General features: G+C 62.6%; 2 protein-coding genes across 2 annotated transcripts in view; one reads left to right on the top strand and one right to left on the bottom strand.

Annotated features, from left to right (window-relative positions):
* Positions 1 to 1,213: 1,213 nt before the first annotated feature.
* On the top strand, positions 1,214 to 1,580 carry GNG13 (G protein subunit gamma 13). The gene is made up of 2 exons (XM_021715855.1): positions 1,214 to 1,344; positions 1,473 to 1,580. Exons 1-2 carry the CDS (start codon positions 1,247 to 1,249, stop codon positions 1,576 to 1,578), a joined length of 204 nt encoding a protein of 67 aa, XP_021571530.1. The 5' UTR covers positions 1,214 to 1,246; the 3' UTR covers positions 1,579 to 1,580.
* A 105-nt stretch (positions 1,581 to 1,685) lies between these two features.
* The window catches only part of CHTF18 (chromosome transmission fidelity factor 18), a 10,065-nt gene continuing 1,951 nt past the window's right edge, over positions 1,686 to 9,799 (bottom strand). The window contains 18 exon segments of the mRNA XM_021715850.1: positions 1,686 to 1,814; positions 1,885 to 1,944; positions 2,338 to 2,454; positions 2,826 to 3,003; positions 3,585 to 3,715; positions 3,806 to 3,955; positions 4,036 to 4,260; positions 5,000 to 5,147; positions 6,046 to 6,176; positions 6,294 to 6,392; positions 6,692 to 6,785; positions 6,855 to 7,006; positions 7,093 to 7,216; positions 7,514 to 7,611; positions 8,327 to 8,536; positions 9,014 to 9,152; positions 9,291 to 9,334; positions 9,413 to 9,505. Of these exon segments, the coding sequence (XP_021571525.1) occupies positions 1,686 to 1,814; positions 1,885 to 1,944; positions 2,338 to 2,454; positions 2,826 to 3,003; positions 3,585 to 3,715; positions 3,806 to 3,955; positions 4,036 to 4,260; positions 5,000 to 5,147; positions 6,046 to 6,176; positions 6,294 to 6,392; positions 6,692 to 6,785; positions 6,855 to 7,006; positions 7,093 to 7,216; positions 7,514 to 7,611; positions 8,327 to 8,536; positions 9,014 to 9,152; positions 9,291 to 9,334; positions 9,413 to 9,505 (2,322 nt within the window).

Raw genomic sequence — 9,799 nt, 5'->3', positions numbered from 1 at the left:
TGTGCGCGCGCCCTGCAGTGCCTGCTAGTGTGCTGTGGCTTGGCAGCGGCAGCTGTGAGCAGGTAAGGCCAGCAGGGCTGCAAGCAGGGCAGCCTAGGGGACCCCGCACTGAGCTGTGCTACACCCACATGGCTGTCAGGAAGCAGGTCCTCCAGGGAAAAGCCTGCACCGGGATGGAAGTATTGGAACTCAGGAGTCTCTGGGAAGGGACCTGTGTGCCCCTCTCTCCCCCCACATCCCTGCTCCTGGTTGACCCCCCCACAGCCCCTCCCAGTCTGGCCTCTGTCACCAACCAGGCTCCCACCATGGCCAGGTCCTGGCCTCTCCCCAGATGGCCCAGCACAGCTGCAGCACCTCAGGGATGGGAGACTTTCTAGGGAGCAGCCTCCTCACAGCTGGAGAAGGGCACCCCCCCAAACTCCACACTGGCCCCTGCACGCACCCTTCCCCACCCAAGGTCCAGGAAGCCAGTCCCATCTCCAACCTTTGGAATTAAAGGGATGGGGACAGTAGAGGGCTCCCCAGAGTGGGCTGGGTGGGAGACGGGGCACCCACCCCCTAGTTTCCCACTAGGGGTGTTCGCGAGGTCTCAACCTGTGGCTGCCAGCTGGCTCACAGCTGGAATCAAGGGGGTGACGTGTGTAGCTCCCGGAAGATGGGGCACTGGGAGGCACCCACAGCCCAAGGGCCCAAGGTCCTCAGCACAACCCACCCTGCCCAAGATGCAAATTGCAGCCAAATCTCCAGGGGCCCAGGATCAACCTCCTCAGAGTGGGCTTTGCCCATGCAAAGCAGGGGAGGAGGCAGGGCTGCTGGGCTCCCATTGAAGTGGGCTTCCCAGTGGGAGGGCAGGGGACTGGGGGGCACCGGGCTGTGTGTCCCGTCCTGCTGTCTCCAGGGCAGGGGAATAGGGCCCCATCCCCCTTCAATCCAGAAGTAGACCTTGGGAAGGTGGAGGGACAGAACTGGGGATGGAAAGTTTCCTCAGTCATTAATAAGCCCCGCTGATGGGGAGGGAGGCATGTAGGGGCCCCCAGGGACTTGCTCTGGGCCCTGCACCCTAGCTCCACCGGTGTAGACCCAGGGAAGGACAGTGGGCAGCGCTGCCCCAGGGGACCTCCCTGGGCAGTGAGGGGCTCTCTCAGGCCAGCAGGGAGGGAGCAGCAGTGACCTCTGGCGGCCAGTTCTGCCACTTCCTCCCACACCCTCCAGCCCCAGGCTGGCTACTTCCGAGGGTGCCGATGCCATGGAGGAGTGGGACGTGCCGCAGATGAAAAAGGAGGTGGAAAGCCTCAAGCACCAGCTGGCCTTTAAGCGAGAGATGTCATCCAAGACCATCCCTGAGTGAGTTCCACCATTTGCATGCCACCTGTCTGCCTGAGCATTTGCATAAGCCAAGGCTGAGCCCAGGGCGGGCAGGGCCGTCGTGCTGCCAAGGGCTCATGCCTACTGCTCTTCCTGCCTGCCCACAGGCTGCTCAAGTGGATTGAGGAGGGGATCTCCAAGGACCCTTTCCTGAACCCCGACCTGATGAAGAACAACCCGTGGGTGGAGAAGGGCAAGTGCACCATCCTGTGAGCAACAGCCTCGTCTGTCTGTAGGAGTGATTTATAAAGACCTCGAGGCGCTCGCCTGTGTACATTTTCTACCAAGGATAAAGCCACGCTGGCAGCCATAGGCCGGGATTAGAGTAGGTCCCTGATGAATACGCTGCGACGCACGGCATTGGAGACGCCCTCGTTGAAGCGGAACCACACTGCGCTGCTGCCGGCCATGCCCACACACTCCACTGCGTCCTGCTTCGGGGCTGGGTCCTCTAGGGGGGGTACACAGCGTCGCTACCAGGCCATACCCCACTTCACCCCACCGCCCCACTCCACACACACCTGCACTCAGGGCTGCCGTTCTCCTGACCACCACACGTCCAAAGAAGTCCCTCTCGGTCTGATGGGAAAGGGGCGATCAGCCTTGGAGGACAGCCCCACATACCCTGCCCTGGTGGGGGGACCAGAGCCTTTCGTAGGGAGAGCCCTCAGCATCTCTGGGATGCCGTTCCCAAGCCTGCTGGGACAAGCGTGCCCCTCCTGAGGAAGAGCCAGCCGACAGGCACGAGCCAGGTAGAACCCCACCACGTCGAGGGCAGGGAGCTCCAGGACCACTCTGGGCAGACAGCCAGCCCCGCTCTGGCCTCCAGCCTCACCTCTGTGACCCAGCCCATCCCCAGGACCTCCTGCCTCCAAGCCAGCAGCCCAGTCCAGCCCCAGCCCCCTCGTGGCCTAGCCTCACCCCACAGCAGAGCTGGTCCCTCCCCCTGCCGCTTGGCTCCCACTCCTGCACCTGCTCCTCCTTGGCCACTCTCCTCAGGAGGTGCTCCAGCCGCTGCTCGTGGTTGCGTGGGGCAGGTTGGCATACCCCTTTCTCCCCAGTGCCCCCCAGCAGACCCTCGAACCCCACCTGCAGGGGAAGGGGTGCAGGCAGGGCTGCCTGGGCAGGGCCATAGGGGAATAGGCCCACTCCTAGGGCCCCGCCCACCCATGCCCCACTCTGCTGTACATCCAGGCTGGGTTCACCTGAGGAAAGGTTCACCTGGAGTGGGCTAACCCTGGGGAAGGGCTCACCTGGAGTGGGCTAACCTGGGGGCAGGGCTCACCTGGAGTGGGCTAACCTGGGGACAGGGTTTACCTGTGGGAAGGGATCACCCAGCATGGGCTAACCTAGGGAAAGGCTCACCTGGAGTGGGTTAATCTGGGGGAAGGGCTCACCTGAGGGAAGGGCTCACCTGCAGTGGACTAATCTGGGGAAGGGCTCACCTGGAGTGGGCTAACCTGGGGAAGGGCTCACCTGGGAGAAGGGCTCACCTGGAAGCTGCCCCCAGCCCGGGCTGAAACCTCTGCCCGCCTCATCTTCTCCACCTCTATCTCATGGGCGATGAGTTGCTTGGCCTGGTAGGTGAGGGGTTTGCGGGTGGGCAGCTCTGGGAAACGGCAGAGCTCCTCCACATTCCTGATCAAGGTAGGTGAGGCAGGACACCAGGGCACCGGTCAGCAGGGCCAGGGCCTGGGCCAGAGATCTGCCTGGCACACACACCCCAAGTGCCACAACACAGGAGCAGGGGTGTGAGGGTGAGGCCTAATGCTGCCATACTCTAGCCCTGTGGCCACCAGGGGTCAACTGCCTCAAGCCTCAGTTCCCCAACTGTAAGTTGCCCGGGGCTTCTAGAAATCAGGGTGCTGGACACCGGTACCTCGCTGGGGCAGCAGGACCCCCGGGCCTCAGGTCACACCCACCCCCCACTGCCCCAGGGACTGTTTCTTATGGGAAACATAGCCCTGGGAAGTTCTAGTTAATGGCGAGGCCACCCTGTTACAGACCTCTGGGGCTGCTCCTGGTGACACTGAGGTTGGGAGAGACTAAGCAGTGACACTCAGGTCCCAGGGCTGTGCCCAGCCTGGGGGGCTGGTGGGGACACCTAGTCACATTTGAACAAGGCTGACTGGAACTGACCCCTGGACACTGGGGAGACCAAGATCCAGGACTCCTGGCCTGGCACACAACCCCAGGCCCACCCAGCGCCAGGGACTCACGGCTCTAGCCTGTAGACATATTGCCCATCAGCTGTACGTTCCTGGTGGTAGGTGAGGCTGTAGGCGAGCATCGTACCCACCAGGCTGGCCAGCTGCTGCTTCTCACGAGCACTGTATAGCTGCGTGCTCACCTGGAAGGGTGGGTGGGGCACTGAGCCAGGCAGGCCCCCCCCAGAGGGCCCCCTCCCCTAGCACCTTCCCTCCCTCAGCACAGTCCTCACAGGGCGTAGTCGGGGCATGAGAATGTCAAGCATCAGACAGAGGGCATCCAGGAGGAGGGCCTGGGGTGTGGTCCGGCTGCGCATGGCTGGCGTGATGCCCGCCACCAGTGTCTGGAGCAGGTTCCTTGTCTGGTTCATCCGGGTCTGGGCCTGGGGTGGAGGGGAGACCAGGCCAGGTTACCCAGGACTTCCATCCAGGGCAGACGCTGGACTGGGTGGGCTGCACACACCTCCTGCTGGCTGCTGGGGAAGACCATCCGAGGCACATGGCAGGATGCGAAGAGCACGTGGAAGGCAGCAGGCAGGAAGGGCGGGTAGCGCAGCAACTGGAAGTTCTGGCCAGAGTGGGCAGCCCGTGCCAGCAGATCATCGAAGGCCAGCCAGTCGAGGGCCACGCACACGGTGCCCAGACTGGAGTCGCGCAGGCGCAAACGCAGAAAGTTGTCAAACAGGCCCTGCAGGCAGCAGCCCTGAGCCTGAGACCTCATGCCTGCCCACCCCACAACAGGCCCTTCTCCACCCCCTGCCCCTTGAGGCCCTGGTTCAGGGTGGTGGCAAGCACTGGCAAGTGGCCACAGGGAGAATCCACCCTGAGTCATCCCCACCCAAAGACCTTCAGAAACCAAGGGTGCAGCCCTGTGAGGTGGCCCGAAGGATGCCCTGTCCACTGGGATCCGGCACGTGGAGCCCCATCCGCATTCCACGTGGGAGCCAAGCCCATTCTGCCCCCCCCGTGCCACATGGCCCCTCCAACTGCAGATTTCTGGATTGGCCACGGATCCCAGCCGCTAATCCTAAGCTGCTTAGATTTGGGGTGGCTTAGGCCGGGCTTCCCCAGGCAGGGAGCTTCTGCCACCCACTCACCCCATGTCAGCCCGAGTTCAGGATCCAGCCTCGCCAACTCCAGCCAGGACCTGTACCCTGCCCTGCTGGTCCCAGCCAGCAGCCAGAGCAGCTCCGTCCTTCAGACACCCACCCTGTCCTGCTCAGTCCTCCTCCCAGTCCTTCCACCCTCCCAGCACTCGGACACACTGTCCCCTTGGAGGCTCCTAACATTCACCTCTGCCAGCCCCACTCCTGGCCCTGGCACCCCTGAAGCACCTGCCCCCCACCATTCACACCCCTGACATGGGAGGACAGCAGGGAAAGGGCACACTTGCCAGCCCCAGGCAGGGCTTGTGGCAGGGCAGGTACCTGGACCACCTTCTCATGCTCGCCTGCGGATGCCGCGACGTGCAGGACATGGTGGAACCGCTGTGCAGCAGTGGTCAGGGAGCCCATGTTTCCATCGTCCAACAGGAACGCATGGGCAGGCAGCATTGGGTCCTGGCCCAAGTGGCGCCTGCAGAAGGTGCCGAGGCTGGGCCAGGCCACACAGGAGAGGCAGCCCACCCCAGCCACTGCCTGCCCAGCTCTCCCTGTGATGTCCTGCTCCCGGGGCAGCCTGGGTGCTTGTAGGCCAACAAGACTCTGGAGTTGCCTGGGGCCCTTGCCACCTGGAACCCCTCGAGTACAGCCCCACACCCTGGGAGGAGCCCCACACCTGGACTGACCCTTGAGGGGTGGGCTGGGAACAGCACATCGCACAGGCCCAGGAGCCCTGGGCTCCTCCCTCTGTCCCTGGGCATTGACCAGCCAGCATGGCCCTGGGCCCCAAGCCAGAGCCAGGGCAGACACGTGATGACTCCCTGCCACCTAAGGCCTCCCAGGACTGCTCCCTGAGATCACAGCCCAAGGAGCAAAACGTGGAAGAGCTGAGCCTGGGGTGGGGACTGGGCACCCCAGAGGTCCCAGCACCATCGTGTATCCTTCTCACCAGCGTGCCCAGACAGCTTCCTACACCCAAATCATGGAAGACATGAAGATGCAGAGAGCAGGGGAGGAAGGCCAGGGAGACACTGGAGACTGGGCAGGCAGCCCGAGGCTCAGTCCTTGACAGCAGGGCAGGGAGGCCAAGAAAAAGCTGGAGGCCAGGCCAGGCATGCCAGGGTTTATGGCCCTGATAGCAGGGTAGGGAGGATGAGAAGAAGCTGAAGGCCAGGCCAGGCATGCCAGGGTTGGTCCTGACAGCAGGGCAGGGAGGCCGGGGAGAGGCTGGTGGCCGGTCAGGCAGCCTGGGGCTCATGGCCCTGACAGTAAGGCAGAGAGGCTGAGAAGAGGCTGGAGGCCAGGCCGGGCAGTCCGGGGATTGTGGCCTGGGCCTCCCCAGGAGTGCTGGTCTCCTGGTCCCCTGTGCCTACCTCTGGGTGCGGGGCAGCTGGAAGACTTCCTGCCACACTGAGAAGAGGCTCCTGTGCTGGTCCTTGAGGCCTACGCGTGTAGTCTGCACGGCCTGCATGCTCAGCTCCCGACGGCCCTGCCTGTGCAGGAACTGGGGGTGCAGGGGCGGTCCCTAGAGTGACAGGTACCATCCCGCCCCACCAGTGCAGGAGCCAGAGGTTTGGAGCACTGGGGGTGACAAGCGCCTGCCCCACTCCTGGCCACCCACCTGTAGGGTGTTGATGCAGGCGCGGATGTCATTGTCCGTCTTCTCGCAGAGGGCTGCCAGTGCACCCGGGTCGGCCCGCAGGCCCTGACGCAGTGATATCTACAGGCAGGGCGACTGGAGTCCCTGTGCATTCTCAGGGTACAGCCCCTCTAAGCTCCACACTGTGGCCATGACCCCTCCCTGGACACAGGTGGACAGCAGCCCCCACCAGAGGCCTCCATGGCCTCGGCCTTCCCAAGACCCTCCACAGCCAGCAGCCAAGTGGGTCCCGCCATATGACTGCCACATGTTCAGGCTGGCTGGAGGTGCGGAGCTTGACAGGAGAGGAGGAGAAGTGGGGAAAATGGGCCAGGACGAGCTACATCCCAGCCTGAGTCGCAGACCACGGCCCTACCAACCTCCTGGAGTCGCTGCACCAGCCGCGAGGGTACAGTGGGCGGGACGTGGAGTACAAAGGCCTGCTGCTTCAGCTGCCGCAGGGACGGTGCAAACCTGAGGGTGGCAGTGCCTCACTATGGGCCTCAGCGTACACACCCCCCACCAGCCCCCCACTCCACTCACTGGTCATTGCAGATGCAGATGATGGGCCTGGTTAGGAGGCCCCCCTCAGTCCGACGACGCCGACCCCCACCCAAAGGTGTGGCTGTGCTCCTCGGCTCCACCTCCTGCGTGCCCCTGCAGTTCAGGATGCTCAAGAGGACATTGATGGCAGCCTTTGGAGAAGCGCAGAGGGTCGGGGTGAGAGGGACTCTGATGCTTGCCCACCCGCCTGCCCACCCAGGCCACCAGGAAGGCCCACCATGGGGGCACCATCGATCTCGTCGATGACCAGGCAGTTGGGCTTCCCACTGGCGCCCAGCACGGACTCCATCTGTGTGGCCGCCTCGATGCGCATGCGGAAGACCTCGGGGCTGCGGTCATCACTGGAACAATGAGATTGGGGGTGGTCAGGCAGCCGTGGCCTCAGTTTGGGCAGAGCCAGCATACCGGGTGGCCAACTTTGAGGCCAGAGCTGCTGCTTACACTGTGAGGCTACCTGCAAGGCAACTGCGATGTGGCTGCTGCCAGTCCCAGCGAGCCTTGAGGGAGGACGCGCCCCACCAGCCCACATGCCCAGGACCCCGGCCCCATACTCGAGACAAGAACAACCATGCCTGGATTCTAAGGGGGTAGACACAACAGGACAGACGAAGACCCCAGACACCTTCCACGCAGCTCACCTGGCGTTCATCTCCACCACGGAGTATCCTGCGTGCCTCGCCACCACATGCGCCAGTGTGGTCTTGCCCAGCCCTGGGGGCCCACACAGCAGCGCCACCTGCATCCCAAGTAGACACACTGATCCCCTGGGTGCTCTCGGTCCACGCCAGGGACTGGGGGCGAGGGCTGCCCAATGCCCCCACCTGCTCCAGCCACCAAAGGGAAACGCCACTCAGTGCATTCAGAAGATGCTGTTTTAAGCCGGGCTCGGTGGCTCAGCCTGTAATCCCACGCTTTGGGAGGCTGAGGTGAGTGGATTGCCTGAGCCCGTGGGTTCAAGACCTGCCTGGGCAACTTGGCAAGACCTCATCTCTACAATAAATCAAAAAGTTAGCCAGGTATGGTAGTGTGCGTCTGTAGTTCCAGCTACTTGGAAGGCTGAGGCAGAAGGATCACCTAAGCCCAGTAAGTCAAGGCTGTGGTGGCTGTGAGCATGCCACTGCACCCCAGTCTGGGTGACAGAGTGAGACTCCAACTCAAAAAAAAAAAAAAAAAAAAGAAAGAAGATGTTGTTTTATGAGGACTGACAAAAATAGCTGGTTCCCACGTGACTGCTAAAACTACCCATGGTTCACCCTATCACAGAGACCCCAGGGGTGTTGACTTTATCCCATACATTGTGAGAACAGAGTCAAGCCCTAACTTGTGTCAACGGCACTTCACACCAAGACTCTGATGTCATCAAGCCCGTAGCCCCTGGACAACACAGCACCAGCCACCCAGAGGCCAGCACATCAGCCTGGTGGGGGGTGTGGCATGGTGGACGGGCTCACCTTCTGCCGGGGTCGCTGGCTGGCATCCAGCTCAGCCGCCAGCATCTCCTCCAGGACCTGCTCATGGCTCTTCCACTTGCCTGGGGCAGTGGCCTCCTTGCTGACCTGGGCCAGTTCCACCCTGGGCCTGGGCTTCCGGTTGGGCCTCTCATAGCCAAACACCACCAGGTCCCACAGCTTCAGCCACTTGAGGAGGCAGCGGTTGGTGAACTGCAGGAGACCCCGCTTGAGGGCGCCACAGGCCACATGGCACCAAGGACCCACCTGCCTCTACATCCCCCTGCTACCCTGAGCCCTGTGGCATAGGAACACCGCACCTTGGGACAACGGGTAGCCCCAGTCACCCTACCAGTGAGTGACAGAGTGAGGCTCACACCCAGGCCTCCATTCCCACAGCCCCTGCCCTCCCCATGGGTATCCTGGCATCGGCTGCTATGCAAGTGGGAAAGGGGACAGAGGCTTGGGGCAAGCAACACCCTGGACCCCAGCCCAGTTTATAGCCAGCTCCAGGGAGCCAACAACAGGCAGCCCTGAACTGACTCAGTTCCCTCACCTAAACGACAGGGCAGACCAGAGCCCCAGCCCACCCCAAAGCCATGGCTGGTGACGCAAGCACCACTGGGCCCCAGGGTCTTCCCTGTGATAACAGGGGAAGCTCAGTCACAACTGAGCAAGGCAAAACCTCACATCATCACTGAGTAGCTCTGTGTAGCGCTGGGGCGCAAACTTGTCCACCCAGAGGCAGTACTGGAAGGTGTCCTGGCTATCAGCCGGCTCCTCCATAGGTGACTCCACCAGCTGAGCCGCCTCCTCCTCTGGCCCGAGGCTAGAGAGCACAGAGTCCTGAGTACCAGGCCCTGACCCCTCGCAGGGGCCACACGGAGCCCACACCCCAGGGCATGTAAACTGGGGGTGGGTCCAGAAGCCAGCGAGGGTCCTGGGGTGAAAGGGCCCCCTGAGTCACCTGCGTAGGGTGTCTGAGAGCCGCTGGGCCTCCTCAAGCCGCCGCTGTGCAAACAGGACCTAGGGTCAGGGGGAGTCCACCGGCCATGCCTCACGCTCCCCTTAGGAGTCCCCCAGTCCTACCTCACTGTCCACCTGCTCCTTCAGGGAGGCGAAGGGCACACTCAGGAGGTCCAGCTGGCCACATCCTCGCCACCAGATGTCAAGGAGAGGGCTCTGTGGGGAAGGGAGGGTGATGGTCACCTCTGGGCCCCTCCCAGGTCAGGGGGTTACTCGCAGCCCCCATCAATGCACAAGATGAGGGTGGGATTCTGACAGAAACCACTGGGAGAGGTGGATGAGACCTCAAGAAGGAAACCGCTTAGACAGAGCAGCACCAGAAAAGAAATGGAGGGAGAGAGGGAAGAGAGGGAGAAAGAGAAGGGAGAAGGGGAAGGGAGAGAAATGGGAAGGGGGGAGAGAAGAGGAAGGAGAGGGGAAAGAAAAGAGAAAGAGAAAGGAAGAAGAGAG

The sequence above is a fragment of the Carlito syrichta genome, unplaced genomic scaffold (genome assembly GCF_000164805.1).
Source record: "Carlito syrichta isolate Samal-C Ts95f unplaced genomic scaffold, Tarsius_syrichta-2.0.1 Scaffold307880, whole genome shotgun sequence".
Lineage (NCBI taxonomy): Eukaryota > Metazoa > Chordata > Mammalia > Primates > Tarsiidae > Carlito > Carlito syrichta.
Note: the sequence above shows the minus strand (reverse complement) of the source record. Positions and strands in the feature narration are given on the sequence as shown.

Excerpts from the sequence above, each read along its gene's own strand:
- GNG13 (XM_021715855.1), top strand. The coding sequence starts at position 1,247 with ATGGAGGAGTGGGACGTGCCGCAGATGAAAAAGGAGGTGGAAAGCCTC. Across the intron at positions 1,345-1,472 it reads TCATCCAAGACCATCCCTGA|GCTGCTCAAGTGGATTGAGG; the intron begins GTGAGTTCCACC and ends GCCTGCCCACAG.